This window comes from Plectropomus leopardus, chromosome 6 (genome assembly GCF_026936395.1).
Source record: "Plectropomus leopardus strain MGB_pleo_1.0 chromosome 6, ASM2693639v1, whole genome shotgun sequence".
Taxonomy (NCBI): domain Eukaryota; kingdom Metazoa; phylum Chordata; class Actinopteri; order Perciformes; family Serranidae; genus Plectropomus; species Plectropomus leopardus.
In genome coordinates, this window is record NC_142181.1 from 11,899,776 (window position 1) to 11,919,503 (window position 19,728).

Consider the following 19,728-nt stretch of genomic DNA (forward strand, 5'->3'; position numbering starts at 1 on the left):
CGGTTTATCGCGTTTACAGACTGTATATTATATCTGTATCTTTACATACGGGCTATGATCTGTCTGCATCATTCCCGTTCATAAGTGTGACGCTCCGCTATGCGCATCATAGATATATAAAAGCGTATGGATGTGTGAGCGATAGATGACGTGCAGCGGAGTTCCCGCCCCCCGTCCTACCTCCGGACGATCCATTCTAACATCAACCACCAGGAAGCCCGGCGTGTGCGGCGGCTAAATGTGTCCGGCACCTACAGCTGACGTGTCAAAGCCCAACTGAAAGGAGTTCCGCTTCAGTGTAAAAATGTGTCATGTGGGAGAGAGGAAAAGAGACTTGTTAAAATTTTAAGGTTTTAAGCGCAGATCATTAAATTCGAGCCCGAAATGACGTTCAAGATGTCTCATGATGCGTCACTCCACGAACACGCGCGCGCGCCTGACATGCGCACACACACTATTGACTGGTAATGATCCTTAGGGGCTTGATTAGGAGAGGCTGTATCCTCAGAGGCTGGAAATATCACTGTGTTCTTCCATAGACCTTTTTTCCACTGCAAACATTTCGACATGTAATAGGAAAAGCACAGGTGTATTCAGTAGCTATTATTGATAGCTGCATTGCATTTAGTGGAGGCCTTGCTATTGTCCACGGTGGCTCACTGTAGCAGCTTAGTGGGGCACTTTCACCTTTGCTGTCCTACTATGGCAAGTCAAAGTGTCTGTTGTGAAAAAAGTCCATTGGCATGCTGTTACTTTCATCATCATCAGATGTCACAGACAGCAGGTAATTAATAATTAATCTATAAGTAATCTGTTAGCAAGTCTTTGTGGTTGAAATATACTATAATGAAGATTGTTGCATATTAATTAGGTAACTGTAGCTATGGTAAATATAGCACTTTATAATAGGACTGGACAATATAATTATAATTGTATATTATAATAATTTATTCCTTCCTAATTCCTAATTAACTCCCTTTTCCTTTATTTACACATTCATCATCTTTACCTTGTTTTTATTATTTTTATTATTATTATTATTATTATTATTATTATTATTATTATTATTATTGCTGTTGTTGTATGTGTACACAGATTTTTTGTCCAAATTAACACAAAGAAAGTCACATCTTATCCAGAATTATATTAGATGTGTGAGTACGACATGCAGTCAAATGTGATTGACAAGAGAAAAAAAACCTTTAACTGAGTATTTTTCAGAGCTAAACAGAATGATATGTATCAATACTAGAAATAAACCTTTGGTTAAAGTGATATTCATTCATTGTTTTCTATGTAATGCTTTTATGAATGTATTTCTCAGTATAATCAAAACCTTTTATTGTTGAGAACATCATTCCTGATTAAATTTTGATTCAGAGCGATGAGGCACCAAATGGTGACTTAAAACTTCAAGGTGTTAGTTTGTAGCTCAGAAGATCCAAATTAAAGTGTGTAAAAATACAGTGACATCCATATTCAGAAGGAAGTAATAGATCGAAGATCTCTTTGTCCAATCCCAAATTCCTGAACAGAAATCTACTCCATCAAATGCTCTTTTAGTAATGGTCATGATGCACCCATTACACCACATTTGAGTTAGAGGTAATGAATAACATCATGCTCTGCCTTGTGGTTGATGTGAGTGCATGTGAGGCTGCTTATCTACACAGATGACATGTGACAACACACTGACATATTTGGGTGGATCAGCATGTGCTAACAGGAGCACTGTGAAGCTAAAGTTTTTACCATGCAAAGCATAGATAGATGGATAGATGGATGGATAGATAGATAGATAGATAGATAGATAGATAGATAGATAGATAGATAGAAACTTCAGTAATCCCAAAGGAAAATTCAGGTTTCCAACGGCTCAGTACAATGAAAACAAGAAAGAAAAAGACACAACAAACAATAAAAGAGGTATAAATTTTTTTTAAAAAGGACATAAAAGAATATCTATAAAAACCTCAGAATAAAAGAGCCATTAAATGGATATTAAAGTGCAGAATAAAAGCCATGACGCAGGCATGCTGCAATCATTCCAGTAACCATCCGTGTTTAAGGTTTGTTAGTTTCAGTCATTTTCATTGGGCATCTGCTTTGGGCTGCCAAAGGCCCCATATTTATTATGTCTCAGCTGATCTGTGGTGAAAAATTTCAAATTTGTTTGTGAAAATGCACAAAAAAGCACAATATCAACTATTAATGGACCTGCCTGATTACCTGCCTTGTCTGTCTTGTAGAGAGGATCATTGTCAAAGTATACATGATGCATGATATTCCTATAATAAACTGCCAGAAACAAGAAGGTCAACCTACAGATCAGTTTTGCCCTGTCGTCCATGGTGAATTAATCCAACCACAGTTACGTCTGTTTCTCCAGTGAGAGTCAACTACAGAGGGAGTGCTGTTGCTATGGTTATGCTAGGTTTCTTTGTGCACAGGTACACAGTATGGTTACTGTTTGACTGGTTTTAACAGACACCAACCAGCCAATAAGGAATTGATTTCCATGGCTTTTTTCTGTGTCTGTGTGAAATGTTGTTTATTATATTTTCCACATGATGGCGCTGATATCATCAGATCTGAGTGTTTTATCCCAGTAGTTCTCAACCTCTGGCTATGTTTTAACATCCCATCAGAGGCATGTTTAATGTTTGTTTTTCAGCCTTAATCTGTGAGTCATATGAACAGCTCCTCAGAATTATCTTGTGATCTGCATGAGCAGTGGCTCGCAAACTTTTTCTGACAGCCCCAGCCTCTGAAATGCTGGAAAGAATGAATCAAACTGTGTTGTTACCATCAAAGCAGTTTTATTTCTTTATTGCTTACAAATGCATGAGAACTGTAGACTTTATTCACAGCAGATGCTTTCCTTAGTTCCTGCCTTTGCTTTGCCTGTAAAAGCACTTTGTAAACAACTGTTTTTAAAGGTGCTACATAAATGAAGTTATTATTATTATATTTTGGCTTGTCAGAGCAGGAAATATACAGGTAGACATAATCACTGTGTTACAGCACTTATTGAAATGCTATGTCATAATTAATTATGTAATTAGTTGCACCTGATCCATATGCCTGCTTTGAAAAAGGTCTGTTCAACTGTATAGCTGTACACATTTCCCCCTCTTTGTTTTTGCCACCTCCATATTAAAAATCATTGCCTTACCCCTTTTAAAACCAAATTAATTTAAGACACTATCAGAAATTTTATTTTTATTTTTTTAATCTATTATAACATTAAAAAATAACGAACAACAAACTTGCTCTGTATTGAACTTAGACTTATGTCTATTTGACACATGACATTCCTCATTGTAATTCATTGTTATTCAAGGGAATTACAGGCTGAATGTTTCTGAGAGCATGTAGATAAATTAGAGGCACTGCAACTGTATTATTATTATCCAAATATATGTCAATGGCAAACACCAAAGCCATATATGAAGAATAACCCTGAAGATAACTCATGATATAATTATTGTTGTTTGAAAAGACATGGAAAGATGAAAAGTTGCTGGAGCAAAAAGTAGAGTAGACATGTTAAAGTACAGGGGGTTCCTCTCACATACTTGCTGCTTCTTGCACTTGACTTTTTTTCTCGTAACTGTGGTTGGGTGATAAGACATATAAAGTGAAACTACACAAATGTGCTATTCCTTTTATTTTTTGCATGAGGCTAGTGTTAGCAATGTTGCAAGTATCCTACATGAGAACTGTTTTTATGCTAATACTGTATCACAGGATTAAAAACTGTTTAGTACTGAATGTGTCAAATATTTAATATTTAATTCATCGGGTAACCAAAAAAAAACCAAAAAAAACCCACCAGACACCACCACCACACCATCTGTTTTCTTATCTACAGTCATTTTGCAACTGAGTTTCCAGAAAATTGTGTATATTATGATAAATGTTATAACTCTGTGCCGCTGTCCTCACCAGTGTTGGGAAGGTTACTTTTGAAATAGAATAGGTTACAGATTACTAGTTACCCTGCTAAAAATGTATTAAGTTACCTCACTTTTTAAATGCCTTTATCAAAGTAATGTAACTTATTACATTTGATTACTTTATTACTTTTCTGAAAAATATTTTAAACAGGGCAATAAAGCTGAAAAGACCTAAAATTATAACTGCATAAATGTTGCATTAAAATTTGCTAACTTGTGTCGTACAAAAATATGCCAAAAAGAGACCATTCCTGCACAAGATGTTGAGCAACAAAATGAATGTTACATTCAACATATAAACTTTTTAGATTTTTTGTAATCAACAATATTTTAATAAGTAACTGTAATTTAATTTCATTTTTTTCTCGGTAACTCTAACCGATTACAATGACATTTATTTTGTAAATTATTTACTGTAAATCCCCAACATTGGTCCAAACCCACAGTTTTGTCTTAAGAGACTGAGATATGTGTCAGTATTGTGTGGTGGATCAGACACACTCAGATTTTATATGAATCTGTTTATATATTTTATTGCTCTGTAAATCACTTTAAATTGCCCTGTAGTATGAAATGTGCTATACAGATAAAGCTACCTCGAAGCATTTAAAAGTATATCTAATTTCCATTTTGCTTAGGACACCCCTAACTATTAGGGATTGACAGTTATCCTGGGACATCCATCAGGGCACCTCTGTGAGAAACACTGACCTACCTCACTATTAAACTCCATCTCATATTTTAAACATTAAAAAATAAAAATAAATAAAATAACCGAAGCACCCAGTAGCTGTCCATATTTTAACACCATCGGTCAAATTCTACTATGCTGTCTAAACCCAGCCCTCGTGGGGCTGTTCTCATTTTGTGGGTTTAACTTTGTGCTCCACCCCATGATACAAAGACACGTTTATTTAGTCTGTTCCCACTGAGAAAGTTATTCTCAGCCGGAGGAGGAGAGAGTGTCAGCCCATCCTCAACCCATCAAACCCAGTCTGCTTCTGAGACAGTAGCCGGTGTGCTGAGCCGGGAGTTAACCAGCAGCTCTCTCTGTCGCTCTTTCTCCCTCTCCTCCCCCTCTCTATCTCTCTCTCTCTGTGAGACCTGGGACACCGAGGAGGCGAAGGGGAGAGCTCATTCCTCAACACGGCAGTCCTCCATGGCTTTATGCAACGGAGACAGCAAGGTCAGTGGAGCGGGGAGCACCCGCTGCTCCAGTACTGGGTGGCCCGGTTTACTTCGTGTTAGGACCCTGGTTGCTGGTGTAGCCCCCCCGGTTAATTACGGCCTGTGTGTACCTTGGGGGGGAAAGTTAGAGAGCATGTAACGTTACCATCAGTTCCGCTGAGGAGCGATGCTGTTGTGTGCCTGTTGCAGTGTTACATTAACATGTTGCTCATAGCTGCTAGCCGTTCAGGATTATCTCAGTGATGTTTTGGCATAAATCTTCCACATATTTCAACACTGGACCTTCTTCTCATGGTGGAGCCCTCCCAAAACCCGTTGCCTCCAAGCACCGCGTGGGTTTTAGCATAGCTCCGCTAACTTAGCCAGCTGCTCGTAGGACGTGCTGCTAACAGGCTAATGGTGATTACTACTGTTTATACTATCTGCGAGCTAGCATGCTACATAGGCAGTTTGTTAGCTAGCTTTAGCCAAGCAGTCTGAATTTGTAATGGGAGTACTGCTAACCGAAAGTCCTGTATTGTGACCACTTTGGCGTTCATTTTGGGAAGTGACATTGAGCCTGTGGCAAACAAATTTATTCCTGCTGTCACACACTTCAAGCTAACGTACGTTAACTGACAGGTTTGCTAACGTCGTCACTAAGCTAGTGTGAGCCAACTTGTGGTTACCGGTCTGACAACTGGAGCCTGTGCTGCTGTGTTACCCGCTGATTTTGAAAAGTTTGATGTAAAAACTGTAGGGCATTTTGATCGTAATATTACTGCCAGAGCTGCTGTTTATACCGACGCTTCGTTTTACCGATAACGGGCTAGCTGTAACTTCTGATAACATGTCTGAGGTGAAGGGTAACGTTAGCATGCTTATTGCAAGTTGTTTTTAGAAACATCTAAGGCGGAAGTGTTTCCACTAACCACGTGGGATCATGTTTCCCCTCTTGAAGTCCTCATCTACCCACTTTTTGTTATTTGTGGATATTAATAAGTCGTGCACGAAGTACCTGAAAGCCACACTTGAGTAAAACAACAATCATCTTAACAGAAAATGGCTTTGATAGAGGTTAATGTGATCTATAACAATGTTACTTCTACAGTATCTGATTTTTACTGTACCTTAGTATTAAAAGACATATTGAGGTGCAATATTTAATTACTGTATTTTAGTATATTTTTGTGAACGTCTGTACGTAAGTTTTTAAATTTCTATCAACTTTTGCTTTTACTCCACTACATTTCCTCAATGAAATGTGTACTTTTACTCAATACATTTGCCCACATTATTGTAGTTACTTACTACATAATAGGGAAGGAAGGGAGAAAGGAAGCAAGGGACAGATATTCGAGTGAAGGGCAATGAAGGAAAAACTACAACTCTGAGGATTTAAAGAGCAAAATCTAAAGAGACCTTGTTTTCCTTGTATTATGGGCTCCATTTTTATGGTGGTATATGTTATGAAGAGGTAAACATCATAATTATCAAAATGTTGTCTGCTTGTTTTTTTTATTACTAACATTTCCTTGTGCTGTTACTTTCAATATTAAAGTGAATTGAATATCATCAAATAAAAATATAAATATAAATATCAGATACTTTTACTCAAGCAATATTCTAGTAGGTGACTTCTACCAAAGTCATTTTCTAGTAAAATCTGTATCTGTACTTTAACTCAAATACAGCTTTTAGGTACTTTATCCAACACTGATTATATCATATTAAATGTAGCCTGCTTAAGTTTAAATATTAAATGCCGGTAATGGAAAAGCAAGCGCTCAGAATGTTGACCATTATGAAGTCTTTTTTTTCTTTGTGATGTGTACAATACCTTAAAAATGTACAAATCATTACACTTGAAGGAAACAAGGTTGTTTTGAAAACTTCAAGGATTTAAAGAACAAAATCCATTTTTTTTCTTATCCCCTATTCCTTTATTTGTCTGTTTGTGCCTTCCTTCCTTCCTTCTCTATTTTGTTTTAAGTAATTGAGACTTTGTGGGAAATGTGTTGGAGTAAAAGTGGAAGCTGACAGAAATATGAAAACTAAAGTATAGTTATTCCCCAAAAATATTTAAGTACTGTCATGAAGTATTATTACTTTGTTGCATTACACCACTGATATCTATTAACTATCAGTGATCTGACTTCTCTCTAAATCTCATTCTGAAATTTGATTCCCCACACTTTGATCTTTGCATATGTTTATGATAAAATTCAGACATACAAAGCCGTGCCAATATGCTGAAGACGAACTGTATATCTGCTAAAGTTTGAGCAACCTTGAAAAGTGATATAAGGGTCCTCACTAATAACTAGCCTTCGACTAACTTGTGGGTTTCATGTGATTCTACTGATGGGCTGAATGGTTGCAGCACGTTTCACGAGAGTGACTGTCTGTATTGAAGCTCACATGTCCATAATTATGTTAGGCTTTATTGAGTCAAATTTTCCACGGGGAGGTCAGAAGTGGAGCAGTTAAGTCAAGCAGGAGCACGTTACTTACCTTACATCACCTCTCACACAAAGCACCACTAAACTGTTGACGCTAAAGACAGCATAAAGACATTTTGTTTGTGCTAGTTAAAAGACAATGAGTGTTTTTCTGAATGCGTGTCCACAGCTGGAGATCAGCAGGGCAGAGCAGAATGGGTCATGTGAGGGGGCGGTGGCGATCCTGGATGCTGGGGCTCAGTATGGCAAGGTGATTGACAGACGGGTGCGAGAGATGTGTGTACGCTCTGAGATCCTCCCTTTAGAGACCCCGGCGTTCGCTATCAGAGAACAGGGCTACAGGTGAGCATGAGCAGCACATGAACCAGAGAAGATTGGTTTTTGCATTGTAGCATTGTTAGTACATTATTTTGTCAAAATAAGTGTTTCAATATATTTTGTCCTGCTTATTCTCTCTCTTCCCCCTCTTAGGGCAATCATCATTTCAGGAGGTCCAGCCTCTGTGTATGCAGAAGATGCCCCATGGTTCGACCCTGCCATATTCACCATAGGAAAGCCCGTCCTTGGGATTTGCTATGGGATGCAGGTATTTATGCTCATGCATGCATTAACACTGTACATTTTTCTAATGGGGGGAATTTTTAGTGAAAACCTTTGTTGCAGGAAGCATTTGTTTTGCACACACTCACTATGAGTTAGCTACACTCTACAATCACCCTACTCCAGGCTGCTGTACAGCTCTCCCGGGCCAGCTGGGACTTCACCACCTTCTTCAAGGGCATTTTGACACTAGCTGAGGGAGATGAGAGCATAACTCGCTCAATATTCTCAGCTAGCCTGTAAATTAAAACCAGCAGCCATCCGTTCTTTAGACAGCTGGCAGTTGTAACGTCTTTGGAATCACACTAACATGTAATTTTTGTGGCCAAGTGTTAACTCTGCTACGTGTGTGTGTTACAGATGATGAATAAAGTTTTTGGCGGCACAGTACACAAGAAGAGTGTGAGGGAAGATGGAGTGTTCAGTATTGGACTGGACAACACTTGTTCTCTCTTCAGGTAATATGGTTGCTCAACTGGATCACAAGAAAATCTCCTGTGTGTTTTAAATATTTATCAATATAAACACTGGTTCAAATTAGCGTCTTGGAGAACTTTTAACTTTATAATCTGTTATTTGGCAATACAAAATGACAGACTGAGGAGAAACAAATTCAGAGTTTATGGATGAGAACAGAACTTACAAATGAACTTGGTGCAGGAACAATATGGTCTTATACACACTGTGGAGAGAAAATGAGCACATGGAAGACAGTATCACTCTACCGAGAAACTGGGTTTGGGCGACAGAGCAGATTTTTTTTCTTTTTTACTGGCAAGTATCAGCCCTTCATGCAGCTGCAGTGGGAGTGTGGATGAGAACATCTGACATGAATTTAACCTATTGAAGGAAGCCAATGTAATCATCCTGTCACTCAAATCTACAAATAAACAGTCAAGAAATCATGTTTAGATCAGTCAGTAGACTGACAGTGCCATAACTTAGGACAAAATTTTGTGGACTGTGTAAAACACAACTGCTGCTCAAGGAGTTTGTCTCAGTGCCGTATTTACTAGATAAACTGCAGAAGCATTCCAGCAGTCACATATTTCCCCCTGGTTGTTACACAAATACTGCAGAGTCTAAAATAGATGGCTGCAGTCTTTTATTACTGTCTGCCCCTCAGCACTTAACTCATATGCACCTGGGGCCTGTACACATATAACTATTATATGCAATGTTACTGAACACCACACATCTTTCCCTGACGTTAGTATGTGCATTTATCTTAACAGAGGCCTTCAGAAGGAGGAACTGGTCCTGCTGACCCACGGAGACAGTGTGGATAAAGTGGCTGATGGATTTAAAGTGGTGGCCCAATCAGGGAACATCATTGCCGGTGAGCAGCACGAAAGATTGCCTGTGACCCCAGTGAACAAAATCCAAAATAAGATTGTGGTCATGGACTCTCATGCAAGTCCCAAATAAAAAGCTATATTTGTTTGTGTTAAAGAGCCTCAGACTGTGTATACGTATTTACATCCGGCAGTCCGTTAGAGGAATGTTCAATCTGTATTCTGAGTCCATTCTGGATACCGTCTAAAATCCTGATTTTGTTTCATTATACTAGTTTTACTTCAACACGGTATTCAGAGTGGATAAATGTTTATAGTCCTTTGCCGCCTCTGTTTTTTCCACCAGGAATTGCTAATGAACAGAAGAAGCTGTATGGGACACAGTTTCACCCTGAAGTCGACTTGACGGAGAGAGGCACTGAGATGCTGCGAAACTTTCTCTTCGAGATTGCAGGATGCACAAATAACTTTACCGTACAGAACCGCCAACAGGTCTGCATCAATGACATCAGAGAAAAAGTGGACAAGTCTAAAGTGCTGGTGAGTGAAATTGCAGTTTTATGATTGTGTGTGTGTGTGTGTGTGTTATTTAAGCAGAGAGGTGGCTTTACAAAAATAATAGAAAAAAGTAAGAAAATATTTTCTCAGCATATTTTAACACACAATGGGAGATAATTTGACTAAACATCTAAAGCTGGGGTGCAGAGTGTGAAGTGTGGTAGCCGCTCAGAGAGTGGTGACAGCAGCAGTGGTGGGAAGTAAAGTAGAACCAATTAAACTCTCAAATTAAACCCTGTTTTATCTGAAAAGAGGGAGTCGACTCCCTGAGCGGCTTCAAACTGGGCTCCATCTCAGGAGAGTGTGAAGGCGATAAATGGATGTGAGAAATGGGCTAAAAGCACAGGATTTATATTAAAATATGTACATGTAGCCTCTGTTTCTTTTTTGTGCATGTCTCACTATTTGTTGCTGTACTCTGTCATAGCAGAGTGTGGCAATTTTGGGTGTGTGAATCCCAAGAGTTAGTAGTTGGCTGATTATACATACAGAAGTGTCAAGGTTGTAGTTATCTCATCATTTTTGATTGAGCTCATAACAGACAAAACTCTGTCAGACATCATGAAATACATTTGGAGACCATCATAATTAGAAATAAGACACAAATGTAGGTTTGGATGCCATTACTTAACTCTCTCTGGCTGCACAGTGACTATTTTCAATGATTTCTTCAGGTGCTGCTGAGTGGTGGGGTAGACTCAACTGTTTGCACAGCTCTCCTCAACAAAGCTCTTAACCAGGACCAGGTGATAGCAGTTCACATCGACAACGGCTTCATGAGGAAGAGAGAGAGTCAGAGTGTGGAGGAGGCCCTCACCAAGCTGGGAATCAAACTCAAAGGTAAAGCACCAATGGTCGAAATGAAGCAGAGATAATATAATAAGACCTTATAAGTCACCAATGATGAGTCAATATTTTTTTTTTAACATTTTGTAGACCATATGATTAATTAGTAATGAACAGCAAACAGTTGCAACTCTGAATATAACCGGATACTGATACATTGTAATTGTATTCATTTTGTCTTTGACGTGATCTTGGAGAACATTTTTGTGTCGCTTGTGACCCAATTGTGTCTTCTGTTTTTCTTTTTCTCTCCTCTGTTCCTCCATTCAGTGGTAAACGCAGCTCACACCTTCTACAATGGAACAACAACCCTCCCCATCTCTGAGGAGGACAGGACGCCACGAAAACGCATCAGCAAGACTTTGAATATGACGACCAACCCAGAGGAGAAAAGGAAAATCATTGGAGATACATTTGTCAAAGTGAGTACTGATTTTTATTCAATTATTTTATGAAACATGCTCTTCTACAAAGTTTTTTTTGTCATTTTCACTTTTTATCCTGCCAGGTTGCTTTCACTTTGTCAGTTCAGCTGAAGACTTTACTACAAATTTGTTCACATCTGCCAGTTTTGCCAGTTTTTCTTGAATTCACTAATTCCGTGTTGTATCTGACTTTTTGCATTTCGTTGCTTCTCAGGTAGCAAATGAAGTGATAGGGGAGATGAATCTAAAGCCAGAAGAGGTTTTCCTGGCCCAGGGTACCTTGCGGCCTGATCTCATTGAGAGCGCCTCTCATCTTGCCAGTGGCAAAGCAGAGGTCATCAAAACACACCACAACGACACCGAACTCATCCGCAAACTCAGAGATGAGGTACTGCACACATGCACATACTCATACAGATATTAACATAATTAGCTTCCCTGACAGATATATTGAGTAAAGTGAATACAGAGATCAGCTGTACCCACCAGAGTTGTGAATGCACGCAATTATACCATAAGTGAAAACGGAACACCTAACATTTCTTTTTTAATTAAAATATATTTTCCGAAGAATAGAATCAATTCGAATGAATGTTACCTAGATTTCTTTTTCTCTTCCAATCCCTGCCCATACCTGTACCTGCCACTACTTTTAAGAGGTTAGATAAACTTAACAGAATATATTTGGCACAAAAAGGGACCCATAATTAGGCTCAAAACACCTCTCTTACCAAAACACAAGGGTTGGACTCGGCCTGCCAAATCTTAAAAACTACTGTTGGGCAGCCCAGCTACGAATACTGGTGCACTGGATAAAAAATTATCTGGATACAGGATGGGTAAAGATAGAACAAAATTCAATAGGAGATACTCCTCTTTGATCAATAATTTTCTCGGGTAAAGCACACTGGAAAAAAATTAAGATCAGTAACAGCTGGATACAAAACAATTAAAATATATGGGACAATGTAAGGAAAAATGGGGGAGAACCAAAATCTATATCGAGGGCCATGCCAATAACGGATAATTTGGATTTCTATCCATCTTTGCAGGATGGAGGCTTTGAGAGGTGGGCTGACTCGGGCCTGATTATCATAAACCAGTTAACAGGAGGTTATCAAATGAAATCTTTGCACATTTACAACAATGTTTTGGGTTGCCCTCGAAGGATCTTTTTAGATATTTTCAGATAAGACATTATGTTATGACGCACGGTGAGTGGGAAGCAATTAGAAGACCTCCAACAAACATGGAATAGTATTTGATTAATCAGTAGAAAACAATTTGTTGGGAAAAAAAGCATGTAGCCAATATATATTAAGTGTTGCAATTAGATGAATCAGGAGATATCTCTTATATCAAAGAAAAATGGGAGCTAGAGGCTTGATTTGCCTCTGAATCCACTATATTATATGTTGGGATGTATACTGAGGGGTATACTATATGGTGATAATCTGTATATTTTAAGAATATTATTTTTAGTAGCGAGAAAAATGATGACTGTTTCCTGGTTGTAGAATCAACTACCCACTGTGGAACAATAGATTGAGAGCCTGAGACAGGTATACATAATGGAAAAAATGACTGCACAGTTACAATTGAAAAAGGACATTTTTGTGCGGAGATGGGCACCTGTAATTCTGTACTTGACTGAATAGAAGAACACATCTCTCTTTTCTCTCTTCTTTGGCACTATCCTCTTGAAATAATGTATTTTCCCTCCAAAGAACTTTGATTTACTTCTAAAAAGGTTGAATGAGCTCTGCAGTTCTATTGTATGTGATCAATGTTTAGTCTTGATATTGAATAAGTTTAAAAAAAACAAAGTATTTTCCACATAATCCTTAATCCCCTAAAAAGGCTTCTCAACAGTGTTTCAGTATTAGACTACAGCACTGAAACGTCTGTGAAGAGCATTCACTCTCTTTCTCATTAGCTGTTTACTGCTCACTTATTATTGTTATTGTTTGTTATTATGTTGTTTTGCTCCACTCTTATATATAAACGCACAACTACGCAACACCTGAGTATTGTCCTTGCTCCCTCATTCTTTCGTTGCTGATTCCTCTCCTGTGTGATCTCCCAGGGAAAAGTAATCGAACCACTGAAAGATTTCCATAAAGATGAGGTCAGAGCGCTGGGGAGAGAGCTGGGCCTGCCAGAGGAGATTGTCTCCCGACACCCTTTCCCTGGCAAGTACATAAGCACCTGCATATGGTGCGACTGCTCTGACAAAACTTTGCAAAACTGCATAATAATATCATTAATGTAATGCTCACCGATGATCTCTTTCTACTGTTGTCTTCTGTCTGGATCTATCTCTGTCACTTGTACACCTATTTTCTTATTCAAACAATTAAAGAAACTTAAAACGTGCACACATCAGACCTGTCTTTACTAAAAAGAACATCTCTTCTCTGTTCTGTGCTTTCAGGTCCTGGTTTGTCCATCAGAGTGATTTGTGCAGAGGAGCCCTACATCTGTAAAGACTTTGCTGAAACAAACAACATCCTCAAAATCATCACAGACTTCTCTGCAAGCGTCAAAAAGGTCAGAACAAAACAGATGCATAAAGAAAATCTAATGGCGAGTTGTCTGATGCCCTGTGTTTGGGGAAGTATCATAAAACAACTTGTCACTGAAACTGGATCTAAACGTATTTGCAGCTAATGACAAAACATTAATTACCATGAATAGGCCTCTTTTTCTGCGAAGTTTGGATGATAACCCCACAAACAGACTTTGAGCAGTTTAAACTGACACACCACTTAGTATGTCAGTGTTTTCAGTGAAGCGTGCACATTTTTGAGTACTAATTTAATCACTGCTCACTGAAAACACCCCGCTTAGTAAGTGCTGTCACTGTGAATTATCTGGCATCAAATATTAAGAGGTAGCACACAGATCCAAACCAATCATAGAGAGATTGAGGACAGAGGGAATTTGCACTTCCAGTATTTTCAGTGAACATCTTACCAATTATGTTGAGTTTCTGTATCTTTTAGAAACATAAAAAGTACACCAACTCAAAGCATCACAACCTACTGGCAAAATATTTGGTCATTAAAATGCTGTAGGAGCACAAGTGGTGTGTTGACTTATTTGATTTATTCCTGTGAAATGAGCTATCAGCATTTTCCCTCTAGTTTTTGGCAACTGGGTTAAATTGTAACAAAATCTAGCAATACAGACACTAGCTATGAGCAGTGGCTGTTTGTAGCCAAGCAGACAGTGCAGTGGAGGCTCACATAACAAATGTGAAGATGTTTGTGGCTGTTTGTCCTGACTGGTTAATTATGGAGTTCATCATGTGCAACCTCTGCTGGCTGGTTGGTCACATTGCACTGAAAGCCAAATAATTCTGGTGATTTAAAGATGTTTTTGGTGCCTTGTTTTTCACTCTGCTGCTGAAGTAAAGGCCAGTCACCCTTAAAAAACAGAGCCCATTTACAGACGTTGTGCTACATTTGGTCTGTTTGCCGCTGGTTATCTGACAGGATATATGGGGACTCGTGCCGTAAACATGCAGAACAGCTGTTCATTAGAAAAATGACTGCTGAAGTTCAGAGTTGATCTACATAATTTCTACTCAGACATTGGTTGTCAGGGTTTTTGTGGCTCCACTGACAAATATGATGGACAAAATCAAAAGTCCTGTAAGTTTTTGAGGCTTCATATTTTTCTTACATTTGATGAGATTCAAGAGAAATGTGTGGCAGTGAAGTGTAACAGCAGATGAACGAGAAGTGTTCTCAGAATTATAAAAACGTAGTCACAACACAGACTCTGTTTCTGAGTTTTTGTCCTTTCAATTCCAGTTTTACATGCCGCTATAAAACTTTCTGTCCCCCTGCTGTTTCAGCCCCATGCTTTGCTGCAGAGAGTCAAGTCGTGCATATCAGACGAGGAGGAAGAGAAGCTCATGCAGATCACCAGCCTTCATTCACTCAATGCCTTCCTGCTGCCCATCAAAACTGTCGGGGTCCAGGTGAGCCAGATGGTCAATGAATTCATCAAACCCAATCAGTCATTTTGTCTTTTTGTGTTGTCTGTTCACTCCCCGGCAAAATCTTGTTAGATGAGCTTTACTGTCAGTTTTAGCGTTCAAGGTCTACACGTGTGTGGAGGCTGAATGTTTGAACCTGCAGTCAAAATAGCTTTAAGTAGTCTCTCTACAGGCTTTCTTAATGGCCCAAGTAAAACTATCAGATGTCTTTTTTTGCAGGTTTTATCAAACATAGCTTTTTTGTCTGAAAATTAGATTTTCACGTTTGAGGAGGACTCAAATGTCTTTAGGACTGCAGATGAATGTCCAGAGGCAGAGGAGGCTTGAAAGAGTTTGCCTCACTTTTGCTGTTTGTCTCATTGCATTACAACTATAATTTAGTGGTAAACCACGAGACACACCCACCCACACAAAGTTTCATACTTGTTGACTCTCCCTGCCTAGCCAAGCAAGTGATCTGTTGTAACTATTGTGGCATGTTTTAGTTTCTTCTTAAACGTCTAATGTTAGTCCCTGATGTGTACTATGAATCTGCTCTGTAGAAATGGTTTAACAGCAAAAAAACCAACACTGTCCAACAGTTAAGTCATGACTGTCTGTTCCTCATCTAAACATTGCAGTCAGCCAGTGACTGTGTGTGTGGGTGGGTGGGTGTGTGTGGGTGTGTCCTATTACTTCCTGTTTCAGGCCAGAATTCTAAATTTAACCGAAACCTCAAATTGTGAGGCAGACAGGAGACCGTGGACAAACACAGGCAGTGTTTACTGCCTGTGGAATTTGTTGGAAGTGAAAACAGACTATATTCTAATTATAGAAATTTTACAGTTTACATAACAGAAAAAAAAAAAGAATTGGGGGAAATGACACGTGCGTACACTAATCCAAGATTTGTTGAGGATTTACATTCTGTTGTTTGATTTTCTTTATTAAAAAATGAAAAAAATATTGTGTCTCAGGGTGATTGCCGGTCCTACAGTTACGTATGCGGCGTCACAAGTAAAGAGTCTCCACACTGGGAATCTCTCATGTTCCTGGCCAGACTCATCCCTCGCATGTGCCATAGCATCAACAGGTAATTCACAGCTTTACTCTTTACATTATCCTTAGTGATATGTCTCATTAGACACTCAGTGCCATCAATGAACAGTAGAAAACACTCACACACACACACACATTCATTCATGTGTCTCATTTTTTCCAGAGTTGTGTATGTGTTTGGATCCCACGTGAAAGAGCCGCCAGCAGACATCACCCCCACCTTCCTGACCACAGGCGTTCTGAGCACGCTCAGACAGGCTGACTTTGTAGCTCACTCTATCCTTAGAGAGTCTGGTAAGTGTGTGCGTGTGCGTGCGCGTGCGTGTGTGCGTGTGTGTGTGTGTCCATCCGTACGTCAAAGGGATTTTAGATATTTTCGTTTAGCCCTATGCATTGAAGTGTTACAGATTATTTCGGAGGATTTATATTTGGTAAGAATATGTAAGCAACTTAATTAAATGCAAAAAAGTATACAACCACAGGACTTTCTGCCCACGTACATAACCAGAATAGTGTACCCGTCTGCATACTTGCATCCACAAGGGGAATTTAACATTTCCCCAGAGGCAAACCAAATATTTGCTCTGTAGTGAGAAGAATTTTCTTTTGTGATATATCTGTACTTTCGTGGCAGTAGCTGTGGTTTCATGTAGTATTTCATCGTACTAGTTTAAGATGTGATCAACAGGATTGATTTGAAGATCATTTGGATCATTTTGTCCATGTTTAATGTCACATAAATGGTCCATAAAGTTTGATGTAAGCCTTTTTGCTTGATCAAGACATTCAAAGGTTCTTTATTTTTGTCACCAAAGTCCTATTTTTTCGATATTGATATCTGTTACCGGCCAAATTAGTTGTTACATATTGGCATATCGGATATTGGCAATAAGCCCAGTATTATGCATTCAGATTTCAGTGTCTAAGACAGCAAAGCTACGTTTACTTTTACAAGTTTTTGTTGTAGCACTAATACAGACTTTTCTCGCTCCTTGGCTTCTCTTTCAGGCTATTCTGGGAAGATCAGCCAGATGCCGGTCATCCTGACGCCCCTGCACTTTGACCGTGACCCATTGCAAAAGCAGCCATCCTGCCGGCGATCTGTAGTGGTCCGCACCTTCATCACCAGCGATTTCATGACCGGCATCCCCGCCATGCCGGGCAACCATATCCCAGAGGAGGTATACCATGATTAAACCTCACAGAGCTGGTCTAAGTGCACTAGACTTTCTCTCGATTTGTTAAATGTTTGAAGAGTAATGCATCTTATTTGTTTTTCCTCAGGTGGTGCTGAAGATGGTAAATGAGATTAAGAAGATCCCTGGCATCTCCAGAGTCATGTACGATCTGACCTCCAAACCACCCGGCACCACAGAGTGGGAATAAAACACAACGTAACGTTGTACCGGTCGGACACACACTCACACACAATGCACAAACACACTCAACAGATATCAGAGAGGGCTGGTGAACTCCTCCCCCTTTCTGTCCTTCCTCCCTATTTTTCCTCACCCCCTTCCTCCCGTATCTCCACCCTTCTCTTCAACATTCCCACGGAAGGCAGACCGTACTGTGACGGGCGCACATGCAAAGGCGCTACCACTCTGCTCTCCCCACCACTCCTCTCTGGTCTTAATATTTTTGGCGATAGGGATTGATTAATGTTGGTTATTGATAATATATTGTCATTTTTGATTCATGTACATCAATGTATTTCCTCTCTATGATGAAAAGGTGAATTGCTGCTTCCTTTTTTGTAAGGTCAACCATTAACGGCGAGCGGCGAGAAGCTGTGAAAGTTCCGAAAAGCGGACTTTGATGTTGTGCCTCAGGTTGCATTGCGGGATGAGCTAAACATGAAAACAAGCAAACACTTAGTGTCATGAAAAGAAAGAACAAAAGAAGGAGTTTCAGCAATTGTTTTCTGCCTTTTTTGTCGGATGTTTTTGTTTCACTGTTGTAGGTCAGAATGTTCTCAACCTAAGACTATCCTCTCTATCAGTTCATTTTCACTTTCTGCCTGTATACTGTGCTATGAAGAAAGGTTGTCTGTCTTTAAGGTAAAACTGAACAACCTATGTGACCAATCAATAACTTTTAAGCTTTTTTGTTTTGCCAAAAGTAGAATATGCTGTGGTGATATATAACATTGTGGGCTCCTCGGACGATCTTCTCCAAGCTACATTTGTTGACGAGAGCTCTTGACTAGTTGCTGCGCCACACCGTGTGAAGCAGTCGAGCCAAGTTTAGCTTCAGTATGATGACTAGTGTGCAGGTGTGCAGGAGGCCAATATGATGGATAACTTTATATGTGCCTGTTCTATTGTTTTTGTTTATTTCTTTCGCGTCACCCGACCTGGAGTCTAATGTTTTGAGAAAGGAGGATATAACACCGTTTCTCCTCATGCTGCAATATGTATGCTTTTTATGAAGAATAAACATGGCAAGAGGACTAACTAATAACAGAATTATAAGTACAGTAGAGTTTATAACCACATTGTGTAAATTGCTGTTGTCATTTCATCATTATTTGGCTGCTCTTTTGTCGTGCAGGGGCACATTTTTGCACATTATGTCTTTTTTCCACCCATAAAGCCTTGGAGCTTTATCAGTTTAACAGAATCCAGTGGGAACTTCACCTTTTAAAGTGTGTTGCTCTGTAGTGTCAAAGGTCAGGTTAACAATACTGTCTGTTGCCATTTCTAACATAACTGTAACATTCACTGTCACAGAAAGGCATTAACCGCGTCATTTTTCTGTTCTCAAAACATTCAGCACATCATAATCTCTAGTCTTGTCATTTAGACCTCAGTGAATACAGTGCTCAGGTTTAACTGAGATTTAAAGTGTATCGTACCCAGATAGAGACATTTCACTCGGATGTGGTGATTCTCATGCCTCCAGAATTTGTCTTTGTGCCTCTCATCTTCTGTTTTCTCCTTAACCTTTAGTGGCAAAAATACTCCTAATGCAAAATGAAAGGTTTTCCTATCTTGTCTTAACTGCTCTTAGTGTTTCTCCCTCTCTTCGGCCTTCTATTCGTGTGTATTTTCTGTTACATTTGTCTCCATAGAAAACAACAGCTTGATAATATTGGACACATAATTTTGTAGTTGGATTTAATTGCAATATCGATAAGATTAAGTTATGCAATTTATTGTCTGATGTTCTTTTGTTGTTTGTTTTGTTTTTAAAATTTTTGTTCAGCGCTCATTCTCCTTAGTAACGTGCCTCAAACAAGCCACTGCATGCAGTTTCAACTATGATGACATTTGTACAATGGAAAACTGAGCTTTAATAAAGATCTCCATGTTGAAACTTCTCACTTCTATAATGAGCAGCTTTTCCACTGCTTTGCACTTTACCATATCA

At 39.1% G+C, this 19,728-nt stretch overlaps 1 protein-coding gene across 1 annotated transcript; it reads left to right on the plus strand.

Moving 5' to 3' along the window:
* Nucleotides 1–4,891: 4,891 nt before the first annotated feature.
* gmps (guanosine monophosphate synthase) lies at nucleotides 4,892–19,678 on the plus strand. Its single transcript, XM_042486216.2, has 16 exons — nucleotides 4,892–5,145; nucleotides 7,758–7,930; nucleotides 8,060–8,174; nucleotides 8,549–8,646; nucleotides 9,424–9,527; nucleotides 9,830–10,023; nucleotides 10,716–10,881; nucleotides 11,158–11,309; nucleotides 11,527–11,700; nucleotides 13,399–13,504; nucleotides 13,747–13,862; nucleotides 15,175–15,300; nucleotides 16,275–16,390; nucleotides 16,520–16,650; nucleotides 17,365–17,537; nucleotides 17,641–19,678. The coding sequence occupies exons 1-16, from the start codon at nucleotides 5,119–5,121 to the stop codon at nucleotides 17,740–17,742; spliced, it is 2,073 nt and encodes a 690-aa protein (XP_042342150.1). The 5' UTR covers nucleotides 4,892–5,118; the 3' UTR covers nucleotides 17,743–19,678.
* The last annotated feature ends 50 nt before the right edge of the window (nucleotides 19,679–19,728 follow it).